General features: G+C 31.0%; 1 protein-coding gene across 1 annotated transcript in view; it reads left to right on the top strand.

Annotated features, from left to right (window-relative positions):
- The first annotated feature begins 2,717 nt into the window (after positions 1–2,717).
- LOC132745639 (uncharacterized) overlaps positions 2,718–17,324 on the top strand; it is a 28,140-nt gene continuing 13,533 nt past the window's right edge. Inside the window, exons 1-4 of the mRNA XM_060734587.1 lie at positions 2,718–2,847; positions 13,852–14,426; positions 14,868–15,026; positions 15,490–15,705. Of these exons, the coding sequence (XP_060590570.1) occupies positions 13,860–14,426; positions 14,868–15,026; positions 15,490–15,705 (942 nt within the window). The 5' untranslated portion in view covers positions 2,718–2,847; positions 13,852–13,859. The remainder of the gene's footprint in view (positions 2,848–13,851; positions 14,427–14,867; positions 15,027–15,489; positions 15,706–17,324) is intronic.

Genomic DNA, 17,324 nt, shown 5'->3' with positions numbered 1-17,324 from the left:
GTAAGGACATTGATTTGCACAATTAAGAATTTTCTTTTGTGTCGACGGTTAGATGCTTATGTATATTAACTTACTTTGTATGTATCCGACATTTAAAATTATTTACAAAATGTCTTTGTTGATAACGAGATAAATATTCTAATCACTGCGTATTTGTATTCATAAGTTTAAATTACAAAAAAAACTATCCAGCATATTTTCTTCTTTTATCCCAAGGCAATTTTTCAATAACATGTTAAGTTTTTAGATAGATATGATATTGTTTATTTATTATACGACCATAGATAGTGTTGTAGTATTAGTGATTATCACACAAACAAATAACAGTCAATGATTAACTTTTTCTAAAAATGGACCAGAGTTTTTAACGAAGTAAATATAAAATACAGAACACACATGGAACAATTTTGTTTATCAATTATATAAAAAAAATTACGAAACCCATCTTTACAATAATGGTAAATAATTTAGAACGTATATATTGAACAAAGTATTGATTTTGTAGGTTTTTTTAATATCTATTTATCAAACTGTGAATTAACATGTCCTGTCGTAATACACAGCGACTGATACATGTTTACTTAAAAAAATCGAAGTTAAGGCACAAGTTATGAATACGTTATGGATAGAACCAGTTGATATTATAATTAACTTAAGTCTATGACGAGAAGATCATGATCAATATTTCTTAATATTTCAATGTTAAGTCTTATTTAAAGTTTAGCGTTTCAAAGCTTTAAATGTTTGTCAGATCTCTAGATATTGTTCATTCTTTTAAGAATTTTAAGAGATTATTTCTCCCGCGTAGTAATGTGACGAAAAGCAACAACTTTGTTCCCTGATGACATCTTGCCACTATTACGTTGGACTATTATTTATGTGGTGCTACAGTAAAATGCTGATGGTGACATTTTAAATACTGTAGAGCCTCTTTTCTGATAGAAAACATGATTCATGTCAGAAGAACAATCGTCACATTTTCATTCTAAAAAAATGTCAATAAAAAACAACTAATCTGTGCAATACTGTAAAGGTGATAGAGTTATATTTAACAATAAGTTCGGATAGGAAGTTTGAAATACAGTACAGGTGGGTACAGGAATAATCAGGTATAATACTTCTCTGACTACAGAAAATAGAACATGAATGTATACCTATTTAGACTTTAACAAAAAATGAATTGTTTCACTTTAAGTTAACTAAATGGCTATTTTGTTCTATATGAATTAATTAAAACATGTTTAATCTTGAAAAATTCTTCTTTTAAACAATAGAAAGAAAACGATCAATATCTAAATACGTGTACATGTATATGCAATTGACCTTTACATAGAAAAAACACTTTGCATATAAAATAATTCCTGTATATCGTGCAATATGTAGTTGAACTCGAGGGCCCATTATTCCCCGACATTTCAATATGTTTATTTCTCAAAAACGTTTAATGTTGGTTATATAGTACAAGTTTTCACTTAGATACGGATTGGTCGTAAAAAATGTAAAATCCTTTGATATTTCGCTCCTTGGAAATTTGAAAAAACTTTGTAATGATCTAAAAGTTCGTAAGGAACTAAAAGTATACATGTATTTTTTTTTAAGTTTTTGAACTAACCACAAAAACAGTTACTGCATGTTCAGCGCTATTTGTGTAGCTTTGTTATATCTGGAATGCTCTAAATCCATTTTCGAAACATTGATAAACCCATCTTTGTTCTTTTTAACTTTGATTGTTTTATCCAAAATGTAGCATTAATTTTAATGTAGATACCAAAATAAATAAATACTTTCAACAATGATTAACAAGTTGGTACATTGACATTATTTAAATTATCAATTTAAGTCAGCTAAGTTTTGTCACACCAGTAAATCTTAAATTGTAAGTTCAGATAAAGCTTCCAATATATATCAAATCTGAAAATTTAGTAAACTGCTTTTGTTAAAATCTATTTTGTCTACTGACTTAACATAAATAAAAGAACAAACAAACAGTCAAGCAAACAAACAAACAATCAAACAAACAAACATAAGAATAAACATGAATCAAAGTGTGTTTATTCTCTCTGCTTCTCTGTTTTAGAAGTTTTTTTTTAAAGCTTTATGATATGCCGCTGTGTGACTGCTTTGTTATACTGAAGCATTTAGCTACATTTTATGATCACATATTATTATGTGTCGAATTCTGTTTTTATTAAGCATTATTGAACATTTTTATAAGATATTGATTTAATCTAATATTGCTATCTATTATAAGTTATTAATCACGCATCAATCAAATTGTGGTATTTAACGTACACACTAAATGTTTTTTTTATTGTTTTTCTTTGTTTACAACAGGATCAGATAAGGTAAAGACATTTTTGTTTTGAATATTACAACTCCGGATAAATCTCTCACCCACACCCTTCCCCATTTACGTATAGATCTACCTGTTATGTGACGCGCTACTTACATGTTATAATTAAGCGCGCTTAAATACTTAAAATTTGGTCTGGTATGATTTTCATTCAAGGCCTAAAGTATTTACGAAATAGCTTGGTGTCTTTTCAGATCTATCGACTGATCTTATATGTAGAGCAATCCTATCATTTATGTTTTACTGAAACACATGTTTTTACTTGTTCAATTTCTTACTACCCAATGATTGGACGTTTGATGTACCGCAAAGTCACGTGGTAGTTTTACATTCAATTCGCTCTGAAATCCAATATGGATAATCAATAAAGTGTATCAAAAATATGTAAATATAAAGTTACAAATACATTTTTCATAAGCCATTACATTGGAGATATGTCAAGATGGCCGAAGAAAGTCCGGGATAAACATTTTAACACATAAGAACAACTTGCGGTAAGTTTTAAGTAATTATGTCTCATTATTATACACATTTTGTGATTAGGAAAATGTAGATCTATGTAATGTGCATACTAAAGCCTAAGGCGGTCTTTATTCATACCGGCTATATGTTTTGTTGTGTGATGGTTTGGTTGACAAACATTTGTTTATTACATTATACTAGTAAATATCACATCATATTCAAATGCTTACTAGTTAATGATTTTTAGTAAATAAAAAGTATTAATGTTAAAAAATATTAATTGCTAGAATTGTATATATTATTAATTGATATAAGTCAGTTGATTTCTTTGAATGAGTAGACGTAATTTTTCAATTATCGTACAAATTCACATACATTGATTATTGCTTTTATTAAATATTTATCGGGAGGATATTTGATGTAAATATTTTTCATGAAGATTAAGTCTACCTCTGTTCACAATCGAAAAACAAAACGAACACTGCTCTTTCAAATGGTATTCTGAGTAGTAATAAGAATTTAAACTAAATTATTTAGCTAAGAGATATTCTACTTAATTATAATTGAAGAGGACAGTTCGTTACATATCAACATCTTCGGAGCAAAACCCTTTGGAAGACAACGATTAAGTTGTTCTTGACATTCTTTTACTTGGGGACCATACGCCGCTTTTCATAGAATGGCACTCCTGTGTCACATTGAAGGTTCCATGAAAACCACCGTATGAACACATCTGCGGATGTTTCTTAATTCAAAATTTTACCACTTTCGTGTTAAATGTTGAATTCGGCTTAAGCCGGTGCTAGGGGGCGTGGACGGTAACTTGCACTTTCCTGTACCATCCATGAACAGGCTCAATCAAACCGAGCCTGCATCATTTTCAATTTTGTTGTGTTGGATTTTCTTTAGGGATTCTGTTTTTCTTTATTTTGCTCTACTGATGTTAATAAAATTGAAACAAAATTTACTTTTGGAAGGTTAGAAGAAGTGTTTTCTTTACAGTAGACCATTTTGCAAAGGTTATAAAGTATTTTAAATTGTCAACGAATATTTGACTACTTTTGCATACATACCATTGATAATTTTAGATATCTGCCTTAATATGTTTAACTGCTTAATCAAATTAAAGATTTACTGATTTTTCCTATTTATTTCCCCTTAAAAGTTTAACTTTCTTGTCAACATATCGGCCAATAGAGTTTATTATCTTAGGATGTTGATGTTTACTTACTGTTTCAAAATGTATTTTATTATTGAATACTTACCACAAATTAAGAACACCGTCATACCCTTTCTGTGTCAAGGTTTTATATCAAATTAACTATTCGTCATTTAAAGTGATTTCATATCAAATATTTCCTTTGTATAAAACTCATTCATGTATATTCGCACAAGAAGACTTATCAAAGAACGTTATATCAAGATAACATCATTCTTTTATAAATTAATCTCAGTTACCTCAATTCTAAATGAAAATTATCATCTATCTTAAATATATCTTTTTCATGTCATTTAAAAGAATTCAATAAAGAAAAGTTATTTATTTTCTTTAAATGCATTAATTTTCTATGATATATTGAACTTATTTTCAAATTATTATAGCTGTTTAACTTGTCACTGTTTTAGTTCGAACAAATATAGATATAAGTTAATACATGTAATAAACTATATTTTTTGATTACATCTCAAGATTATATCTAATACCATAAATTAGGTTTTAATTTTTGAATAATTGATGTATTTTTTTGTTATTAATTTTAACCTGTTTTATCGACATTCATTCGACTGGTACAATCTCTTGGAGCCGTTAATCTAGATAATGAAGTTTCAGACATGGAACTTACATAAAATGTATATATGTTTTCTGTTTGGTGGCCAAATTTTATCTGTTTCCAATCACACTACAGCGATAAATATCTTTGTGAATAAGCTCTATTTATTATTTGATAATGAACTGTAAAATATGTCCTAGCTCTATGAAAAACCCTTAATCAGGCGTACAATGAATGATACAAGGTTATCTTAACGAGTTTTGGTAGAAATTCGATATAGTTGTTTTGTATGTCTGCAAACTTTAGTCATTTAACAAAAAGAAAATTACGATATAAATATTTTGCATTTTTCATTTTTAAAAAAAAAAAAACGTAAGACTATTTTTAATAAATTTTCTATTTTTATAAAAAACCCGGTAAACAAATGTAAAATAAATACCCGGCGTTTTTTCCATCTTTTACTCGGAAAAAAAGGGTTTTAAACAAAGGGGATTTGGGGTAGAGTTTTTTTAGTTAAATTTAATAAAAAGGTTGGATGAGAGATGGAAGAGAATGTTAGCATAACTTAAAATAATGCTTAGTACGTACCATTTGTTTGAACGTTAACAAAAAATAAAATGCTTAAAACAGTCATGTGTGTTAGATGTTAACAATGGGAGTAGGGTGATTTATAGAAGATGAGGGAAATAGGAATAGAACAGACGGGGGGAAAAAACTGCTTAGGCGGGGGAAAGGGTTTAAAAAAAGATGAAAATTCTGCTTAAGAGTGGGTTAGATTGGTAAGATCTTAACTTAGACCAGGTATACTGCTTAAAGTGGTGCTTAGGTGGATGGTACTTGATAGCAAATACTTAATGAATTGCTTTAGATGGTTCTATAGGTTTGTGAGAAATGGTAACAAAATATACTGCTTAAGATGGTGCTTAGTGACTGAGAGATGTTTACAATCACTGGATAGTCTCTATATAAGTTGTGCTAGATGGAGATGTAAACAAAACTTAAGTTACTGCTTCAGGCGATAAGTCATCTTGAATTGCTTAAGCGTATGATAAAATCTTACAGGCTATAAACATTCTTTACTTGTATAAATATGTTTCATGCTGAATGAGTGTCTGTAAATATTTGTATAAAATGACAACGCATAGTTATCTTTAAATATTTTTAATGTATATTTTATCATGTTTATGGACAAATGAGGATGTGAATACAGATACTACAACATTTTATATTTTAAATGTAACCTTAATATTTAGAATACAGTTGTTATATTTTTCCACGATAATAATTCTTTAATCAAATAAAAATGTATCCTTGAGGTTATGTCTTGTATGATCATTCATTCATTCATTCATTCATTCATTCATTTATTCATTCATTCATTCATTCATTCATTCATTCATTCATCCATTCATTCATTCATTCATTCATTCATTCATTCATTCATTCATTCATTTATTTATTTATTTATTTATTTATTTATTTATTTATTTTGCAACTTATAACAAATGTTCAGTATCTGGGATATGGTTGCTAAACACAATAGCGATTGAGATAAAAAACAGTTTAAAGTTGATTATGTTATATTAGGACCATTGAATGTATCTTTTCTCTATAAAAACAAAACAGTATATATTACAGTTATCGTTGTTTAATCTGACAAATTTGAATGAATTTTAATCAATTATTTTGAAAAATGATATCTTATTGCTATTTGTTATGGAAAAAATGTGGTATGATCACCAGCTGGTAAAAGTGTGATACTATCTGACGGTCACTAGTATATCTGGCGAATATTGTATATCCCAAACATATGTTAACATATTCACAAACAGAATAAAAATGAATAGCAAGATTCGTGTTATCATCCATAGAATTTAACATTAAAATACAGCAATCTTTGTTGAAAGTAGTTGCGGGAAAACTATGTATAATCTGTAAGATGCCTTTGTCAATTAAGTTCAATGCCCAACCTTCAAACATATATAATTCGATTTAAATTGAAATGTGAAAATTAATGTATGTCTGCTGATTGATTTTTTCTTCTTTTTTTTCTCTTTTTATAAATAGCGAATAATGCCACTACTGATAGTGTGCTAAGAGTTTTTCCGTTACACCTGAAGTTGTTTATTTGACTGGTCTATAATTGTAAGTGTTTATTTACTCAATTAAATTCAATTGATTTTTTCATTGAAATCACCTTCCCTTCATGCAAATGTCATTATACTATTGTAATAAAGAAAAAAATATGAGAGAATGACAAGTGACGAAAATCTTATTGAACAACTTGGAAACAAAATTTACCACGCAAAGATTATTTTGTTAATTAAGCATGACCTTTACAGTTTATAAAGTTTATCCAGTTTTGTATTCATTTGAGTGACAATAATATTATTTATTTCATGCTTTCCAGTGTTTTATTGTAATATATTAGATGATTTTATTCTTAATATATTATAGTCCGGCTCACTAGTGAAATTTATAAAATATATTTTTCACTGAAGCCGGACTATATCTGAATGCAGATGAAAAGAAAATCATAACTAAATGGAATAACAGGCAGATATAAATTTAAATATTGCTTCTGGTGTTCACTCAGTAAAATTATATTTCAATCTTACATGTTAAACACACACATATCCTCTAATTCTTCATCATTTGTGTTTGATTCCTTTTAAATTATCACAGTCAAGCAAATAATGAAATTCATCACAAATTGCGTGTTTATTACGATGAAGCGGGGTTCTAAGTTTTCATTCAATGCCAAGATGGCGGCCCTTTTCTAAAGGGAGATGATGTTTTGTGGCTCATTAAAAAAAACAACATAATTTTTGGTATTAACAACATTTTTGAAAAGTAACAAATTACTAATATTCTGATTTATAAAATACTCAGAAAGGACCAGGTCATCAAAGGTGATCTTGACGAAGTTTATCCAAGGAAATTTACATATTTTATTAGATTGTAATGCGTTTAAGCAGTATTGTGCACTATTTTACTTATTTTGTCACTTCTAAATGACGAAAGATTTTAACAGTAGCAAAGCAATCTTGAGTGAATGTGTAAAGAAGTATGCCTCACCCCTTATTCGCCATAAATCATACAGTTCCGTGCAATATTTCAGGCACGAACGGGCACCCAAGTAGAACCATTCCGTTAGCTAGCTGGATAGCTTCCTCACATGAAAAGAAAAAAACAAACAAAGTCCCTGTCGGGATTCGAACCCACAGCGGTGAAGGTCAAGTGGTTTGAAGTCAACGGCTTTAACCACTTGGCCACGGACGCCGCAATTCAAATATATAGAATAAAGGTATTCTTTTAAAAAATCAAGAGCAAAATGAAGTTGTTGGACTCATTTCTATTTTCATAATTTTTACATTACAATATATTTTTATGAACTTCATATATTGTGTTTCTAGAAAATGGGAAAAAGGGAAACAATTCTAAGAAAATAAAAAATAACCAAAATATTTGTATTTTGATTTTCGCTAGGTCTATGCTGTAACCCTGCACAAATCACATCGCTCTATACTGTAAAATTGTTTATTTGTCCAAACGCATTTGACGAACAGGAAAATAGGTTCGACTGGTCATTTACTTTTATAAACGTTTCTAAACACAAAGGACTTACGTTTCGTAGATTTACTTTATCTGTGCATGCTTATTAAATAATGTCGGAAAGGGAGAAAAATGCGTTGTTCTCTCTGTTCAAATTTCTAAACGGTCAAATCTGCACATTTATGAGACAATATAGAGATAAATCTGCGGTGCAGGGTCTGAAGAAATATATGACTAGATACCGAATCTTGATCCTTACAAACAAAGCACAAAAACATCTTTGAGGAACTAAGCTACTTGTAGTATAGATCTGAGTAACAATCTCCTTCTTCTCATCCCATAATAATCCTCCATCTTGAAAATGCTATTCTGTATCCGGAAAACGCGATACTGACGTTCCCTACGGTGATGTAGCAGCCGGATGGGTTATCTGGCATGTGTATTGACAGTTTGATCTGCGCACTTAACTAGTTTTTGTTAATACTTTTTTCCTATATACGTTGTTGAGCAGTCGATTGATGTCAAAAATGCATACAGGGTAAATAAATATATTATTTTGGGTACATAATTTTGTTCGGTAATTGCATGTCCCCAACTTTTTTTCACATCCCCCACATTTTTCAGTTGAGTTGGGATCAATCCCCCATTATTTTGTAATTTAAGATGCAACACTGCACATATAAGTGAGGGTGTTCGGTAAACTCTGAAACTCAAATGTCAGTGATCCGCAACACAAAATTAAGGATCAAACCGAAATATTCAAGGGTCAGCATATTTTAATAATCATTGATATTAATGTATACAATTAATTTAGCAACCACATGTATAAAATGTATTTCATAAGGAGAAGTTTGTAATATTGTTATTGTTTTTTGATAAATTAGACATACATATATATTGTGTCTTATTTGACGATCTAGAGACCGGATTAGACCGTAATATTACCAAGCGTATGATTATTACGGCGGCGTAGTAGTCACACGATTAAGGGCAGTGCCATAAGAATCACACGTACGGTCTTAAATTGACTCCAAAAAAGTTAAATCATACACCATTTATTTCAACATCAATCTATTCAGCCTCTTTTGGTATAATTTTTGTGGGAATTAATTAATTTTCTTACACACAGGAGTGTTTTAAATAGCTTGTATTGCAGCAATCTTTAAATAATTATGATAACCTTTGTTATGAATAATTGTAATGATGTTCTAATAAATATTTTTTTTTTAAGTTTTGGTTCAACTTTTTTAATGTGTTATATTAAATGTGTTTTACTTAGTGTTCAAAACAGTTGTGATTTCAAATATCGATAATAGCTATGCGTGTTTGTTATATTTTGCCAGGGATTTAAATAGAAAATCATTGATATGTCATTTTCCTTATTATAATTAGAATAACATTATTTAAACAAATCAAAGCGTTTGAACGTAAGTTAGTTATTTCATTAAATAATGGTTATTAATAAAAGTGCATAAAAGTGCAATCAGATAGAGCTACTTTTATTACCGAAATGTATAATTTGTTTTAGAAATAAGAATAGTGCACGTGTTCGATTATATCGCTCCGAAGTTACAACGGTCATGCGAACGAAATTATATTAAATTTAATCAAACATATTTGAATTTTGTATAGTATTATACTATTTACTCCGAGATCAAGTTTGTGTCACAGCGTGTGTAAATGTGTCTTCAGCTGAAGGTTTATGCAAACTTTTATAATGTTTTGATGTTAAACAAACATGATATCCGAATAAACATGTTTAAACCGCCAGCGACAGTAAAGTCGTAATAATCGGAGCATGGTCTTATATTTAACCAAACATACTAGAAATAATGATATTGTTTCCCAAAATGAATTATGTCAAATAATTGTCTTTCTTTTTTACGAGTACACATACGTTTGTTATCCAACACACATGAGCATCTTGAAAAAAGTAATTGCGGGGAATTGACAAAAAAATAAGAAAAATAAACAAGCGTCTATTCATAATTTTGTTTAATTTCTCTCTTAGATATATTACACTTGTTCATGTTGAAAAATATTATTTGATAAAGAGATATTTTAACTAGATCGAAATTATCAGTGCCATGTCCGGTTTGTTGTATACATAATACAATTTGATGCACTGAGGTGTCAATTCTCTGAAATTCACTCGGCGTGAAAGTAAACATTATGTACTTAACACAAATCGTTTGAAGTGTTGGTTTTTTCTTATATCAATGTACTGACAAATAGGGGTGTCGAGTATTCTGGTATAAAAGCACATTATTTGTCGTCTAAATCTTTAACCACCTGATAAATATCTTATTAGCACAATAGCGTAGTGCCCAGTTGGTGTAAATACTGGAAAAAGGAAATTTTAACATTTCTTTCTTTTTAGTTGTTGTTTTTTCAACAACACGTAAATTCCATTTGAGAACATTGCATACACACATTCGCATCGAACAGGTTAAGTATAAGACAACACAGTTGTGATTAAGGTGCAATGGAAAAAATATATGTACAAATGACTATTAACAACGTTATGTCATCTTTATAAAACTACCTCAGTAAATAAATGTTGTCGAGTGTATTTTTTATTTAGAATGTAAACATTAAGTAATGTCTATATATTTAGTACTTGGAACATATTGATACATACATAAAAGAGAAGGGAGTTCAATGTCGTATGGTAACCATAGGTTTTGTATGGAACATTCAGATGGGAGGCGAACTGCGGAAAAATTCCGTTGATCTCAATAATATAGTTTTCGCCCCTTAACCCATTACTTCATGAGCATTTTGTGAAAAATGGCTGTTTTCTGTTTTCATTGAAATGTCTCCCGCTACAAGTTCAAATTGCTATAATACTATAAAAACTGCTTCAATACTAATCAAACTTGGCACAAATGTTTACTGGACCATTGACCTTGAAACAACATGCTCAGGCTTAAATTTTCTGTTACCATGGCAACGAGGGGACATCTCAAAATTGCCAAAAATCACTATTTTGCGTTGAATTTTTCCATCAAAATTGATTTCAAAGTGCTGCAACTTCTCAATGGATTGAGATAGAGTCAAATGCTTTTCAGCGTTGGTTACACGGTACCTTATGATCAATCTGGGGTCATTTATAGCCTCTTACATGTCCAAAATTTCCTTGGCGATGAGGGGGACTCCGCCCCCTTCAAACCCCTAAAACAAAAGGGGGCACATCCCCCTTCTGGCAACCCCTTGATGTATCTTTTGGTTGGTGGGCCGCGCCGAAAAAATGGTCACTTTTTTAACAACATTTCTCAAACAAAAACAAGTATTGGGGGCCTAAATAAGGCATTTTTTCACCATTAGAGACAACAAAAAGGGGGGGGGGTAAAAAGGCGTTAAAAGGCGTGTATATGAAGTAATGGGTTAACAGACATTGTTTAAATTGTTTAATATAAAATGTGAGATGATCAAACATAATCAACAAATAAATAAGACACCGAGCTTTATTTAACATAAACACTGAATAATGGAATTCAGCTCACAGTAATCACGCCATGCGAGCGATAAATCATATAAGGCACACTTGAACAAAATCCATCGTGTAATGTTGTGTTGGGTTTTGAATAACTTCTACAAAAAGGTAATGCAAAAAAGAACCGTACATAGCTTGTATAGAACATGAAGAAATGTAGTTTACATACTGGTTTATGACGTTAACATTTTAATATTCCAAAACGCTACGATATATGGCTTGTGCATAAATAAATACTGTCAAAATATTCAAATAAATGCACCGAAATAATTGTTCTATGCTGTAGATTTATACCAAATTTCAATGCTTTTTTTTTGCAAATAAAGTTACAGGCAAGTGTTAAAAACATGTATAAACCGTAGTAATATTACGTCCGTTTGATTATTACGCGACACCGGATCAACCATATTCATTAACTAAAAAAAGAAAAGCACTTGGGAATGTGAAATTGTTAATATCCCGAACACTTTATCAATCCATTGTCGTCTATTATCATTGCGTTACATAACAAAAGTGGCCCGTTTTAAGAAATGTCATTAAAAATTTCACTGAGGTTTAGAAACCTTACATTTTTTATGCCCCGCTAAAGAGAGGCATATTAGAAAACGCACCGTCTGACTTTCTGTCTGTACGTCTGTCTGTCTGTGTGTCCGTCCGTCTGTGCGTCCCCACTTCATTCGTGTCCGCACTGTAACTTTGTCATACATTTAGATATTTTGAAATAAATTGGCATAAATGTCTACCACATCAAGACAAAATGTCGCTTTTAAGAACCATGTCCCTACCACAAAGGTCAAAGTCACACTAACGTTTTAAAGTTTCAGATTATTACAATTATAGTAAATAGGTACACATATTCGTAATCGGACTGTCACTGTGTCATGCATAAAATGATTTTCAAATAACTAGACATAAATGTTTACCACATCAAGACAATGTGTCGCATCAAATAATTACGTCCCTATCTCAAAGGTCAAGGTCACACTAACATTTCACGTTATCACAATTAGAATTAATAGGTACACACAATGGTGTCCAGTCTGTAAATTGAATGCATTGAAGGATTTAAAAATAACTTGGCATAAATGTCTACCACCTCAAAACAATGTGATGTGCAACGTCCAATATTCACGTCCCAACCTAAAAGGTTAAGGTCACACTATCATTTGGAAGTTTTACTTTTACACAATAAGAGTTTATAGGTGCACACATTTGTGTCTGGACAGTAACTTTTTCATGCATCAAAGGATTTTAAAATAACTTGGCATCAATGTTTTCCACATAAAGACGATATGTTGCGTCCTGAACTCAAAAGTCAAGATCACTCTTCTATTATGAAGTTCATTTTATCACAATAAGAGTTTATAGGTGTCCGGACTGTAACTTTGTCATGCATCGAAGAATTCTAAAATTACTATGCTTAAATGTCAACCACAACAAGACGACACGTCTGTTTCTACCTTCAAGGTTAATGTGATACTTATAGATTGAAGGTACTCATTCTGTCGAGAAACGTTTGAAGATACACATTCATGTCCGGACTGTAACTTTGTTACGCATGGAATGATTTTTAAATAACTTGGCACACATTTCTACTATGTCAAGACGATGTGTTGCAGCGTAGGCTCATATCCGCTTGTCCGTCTGTGTGTCCTCACTTGCACAACACTCATATCCAGACTTTATCTTTGTCATGTATTGATGGATTTTCAAAAAACTTTGGCACAAATGTCTATCTCATGACAACATTTTGTGGCGTCCAAACACTTTGTCCTTCTTGAAAGGTCAAGGTCACACTTATATTTTAATGGTTCACGCGATCACAATTAGAGATAACAGGTACAATAATGCATAGAACAATATTAAGCGATTATTCCGTTGTAAACCTTATTGTATGCCGATATTTTTTATCCAAACAACTGAATTGGGGTTTGTTAAGATTTCAATATATTTGGGAAGATTTTGATAGTGTTATTATGCAAATACTCATTTTGTCTGAAACTTCATGAATATCTATGATTATGTGAGAACCATTTCCAACAACAAATCTCAGATGAGCAGTCTAGGGCCAACATGGCCCTCTATTGATAGTGGCGATGTCTTTATTTTAAGACAAAGTTCATGGTCCCTAAACTGGGGACAGCTTTCAGGGCAAACAAGTAAATGTTGGTTTTCTTAGGAAGTTGTAGTTAAAAGTATTTCTTTTTTTTTAGAAAACAAGATGGCACATGAGCTACATTTAAAGAACAACAAATACCGGCAGTGGGTTAAGGCAGGCCTAGGTTTGGGTTATCTTAAAGAGGGACTTGCACCATTTTGTGATGACATAGGAAGACAGCAGCACAAAGATATCATAAACGTAATACAACAAACAAAGGCTCCTCAACCAAATGTACCATGTGGCGTCTGTCAGATAACAACTCTCCAGCCAGACCATGTCCGAGTATCAAAAGGGATATGTCCCCTCAGACAAGATAAATGTAACTGTTGCTTTCCAAATAATAAGAACCAATGTCCGAACAACGTATGTGGTGCCATCTATGACAGCATTATACAGAGTCATGCATCACAACCACCAGCACCGTTTTGGAAAAACAGTGATGCACAACAGTGGTCAACAGACCCATGGAGCGTATGCAAATGTTTTATAAATGCTCCTGGGTACAAGGACAAGACATCAGCAGTCGACACTGATTGTACAGGATTGCTTCATGTTATCATAAATAACACATATTTTCATAGTCATATTGCATGCAATGTTACAGGACCAAGCAATCTTTTTTCAAAGGTAACTCCATCTGTATTCTATATGTTGTTTTTAATTGTGTAGAACACTAAGCTTTACTGTAATATTTAGTCTGTTAATTGAGTATAAAAGTAAAAGAGAATATTGTAACCTGCATGAAATTATTGGTCAACTCTTATTGAATTTTTAAAGGAGTTAACCCAATGTTCAGAAGTAAGTTATTTGTGCTTTAAAAGCAAATGCACCACGTAAATACCATTACTTTAGTAAAATAATTATTAAAATTATCAAAAGCCATTTGTATTCCCTTTGTTTATATAATCTGCGGTTTAAACACAACAATAATAACTTAAAGGATTATTATGTTAAGTATTTTAAAGTAACTCCTTTAACAAATTAATTCTCAACATAAGAATTGTGTTGTTCTCAATGTTTAACACTGTATTTCTGTGAATGTTGTATTATTTGTTTTCTGTATATTAGGTACGTCAGTATCGAAATGAAATTTTTCACTCAAGCAGTATGGAATTAGAGGAGAGTAAGGCTAATTCATACATCGAAGACATGATAGTTGTTCTAAAAGACGGTAAAAAGCTTGTTCATCGACAAGATGCACAACAAGCTGTTAGGAAACTTCAAGATGTAAGTGTACATAAAAAATTATAAGTTTGAAATATCTAAGTTGTAATTATTCAAAATAAGCTCACTTCTAACTTCAGGTAAATGTTATGATAATAGAAACCAGTGCTTACATTGGTTTTAATATATTAATCAAATATAAATAAAAACTGCCTTTGATAAACTTATATTAATTATTTTCTTTATTGCTGAAGTCAATTAAAACTACCTACAAAATGTAAATATGTAAAATGCATATCTTAGTTTGTAAGTATTAGGTTAAAGAGGAGAAACAAATAAAAATAGAAAAAAAAGACCGTCAATCCTTCATTACAAGTGGATTTTAGAACTCGTAACATAAAGTATGAGAGTAAAAATTAAAGAAAAAATGAGATGTTTTTGACAAAATAACTTTGACCTTATATGCATGTATAAAATGTTGTAAATATTATTAATCACATAGCAGCTATATTTGAAAATTGTTTAGCTGAAGAAAAAGGAATTCATTATCACTACTGAAGACTTTGAAGAAATCCTGACACAAATCAAAGAAGAAATGAGAACAGAAAATGCTACAACTAAAGCGGAGTATATGGAGCTCAAAAATAAATTAACTGAACTTAAAGCACAGATGTTGGAAGCTCAGAAAGAACGTACAGAATTGAAAAGAAAATTTACTGTTCTTGAAACAGAGCAAAAAGAGGTAGAATGTATTTCTATTGTTTGTTTCCGTTTTATATACCGGTCCATGCATCAATATTTGTTTCTGGTTGATATACCTGTACATGTATTACTGTTCATCCGGTTGAGATGTTTTTTCTGTTCGATATACGGGTACCTGTAATACTGTTTGTTTCGTTTGATTTAGAGGTACATATATTGCTGTGTGTTTCCGGTTGATATACCGGTACATGTATCACTGTTTATCCGGTAGAGATATCAGTACATGACTTACTGTTTGTTCCGGTTGATATCCTGATCCATGTATTACTGTTTATCCTGTTGAGATACCTGTGCATGTTTAACTGTTTGTTCCGTTTGATATATCGGTACCTATATTCATGTTGTTTCGTTTAATATACCGGTACATGTATTACTGTGTGTTTCCTGTTGATTAACAGGTACATGTATTAATGTTTATCCGGTTGAGATACCAGTACATGTTTTGCTGTTTGTTACGTTTGATAAACCGGTACATGTATTACTGTTTGTTCCCTTTGATATACTTGTACATGTGTAACTGTGTGTTTCCGGTTAATAAACTGGTACATGTATAAATGTTTGTTTCTGGTTGATATACCGGTTCTGTTTGTAGTTTATAAACCAGTACATGTATAACTGTTTGTTTCTGGTTGATATACCGGTATATGTATAACTGTTTGTTGATGTCTGATATACCGGTATATGTATTACTGTGTGTTTCCGATTGATATACGGGTTAATGTATTACTGTGTGTTTCCGTTTGATATACGGTAATGTAAAATTTCTTGTTTTTGGTTGATATACAGGTACACTTATTATTGTTGATTGCTGCCTGGTATATAGGTACATGTATTACTGTGTGTTTCTGGTTGAAATTCAGGTACATGTAAAACTGTTTGTCTCTGGTTTATATACCAGTACATGCAATACTGTTTGTTCTCGGTTGATAAACCAGTACATGTATAACTATTTTTTCCGGTTGATATATCGGTATATCTATTACTGTTGACTTCGTCTGATTTGATTTCGTTTTCTAATCTTCTTATGCTGACAACTTTAGTTGCTATGGCAACAAATAGACTGAAAATATGGCTTATTTATCACATAAACTAGATCCAGTTTTAACACAACAAATACTGAATATATTTTTATAAAACTTGATATATTGATAGATGGCAGTCTGGAGATTGTAATTTTTTTTTACTCCTGGGTTAAACAATTTGGTTGCTTTGGCAACAAATAGCTTTAAAATACGGCAAATATACACATAAATTGGATCCAGTGATAACACAAAAGTACTGAAAATGTTTTTATGAAACTTAAAATATAGGTAGATGGCAGTCTGGAAATTATGCACGTCTTTTTCTTTTCTGTCTACATGGTTCTTTTTTTAAATATTTTTGCTATGGCGACATATAGTTTGAAATTTGGCAAATATAACAATATTTGTTATTACTCAAAATGCAGGGAAAACATTTTTATGAAACTTAAAATATGGAAAAATGGCTGTATGGAGATTATACACATCATTTTTATCTTTACTATAGGCAGTATATTGAACTGTCCTTCTCACCAAGCATCGGTGACCTCGTCAAGGATACTGATTCAAGTTTTTACGC

Source organism: Ruditapes philippinarum, unplaced genomic scaffold (genome assembly GCF_026571515.1).
Source record: "Ruditapes philippinarum isolate M1 unplaced genomic scaffold, ASM2657151v2 ctg4143_1_1_1_1, whole genome shotgun sequence".
NCBI lineage: Eukaryota > Metazoa > Mollusca > Bivalvia > Venerida > Veneridae > Ruditapes > Ruditapes philippinarum.
Note: the sequence above shows the minus strand (reverse complement) of the source record. Positions and strands in the feature narration are given on the sequence as shown.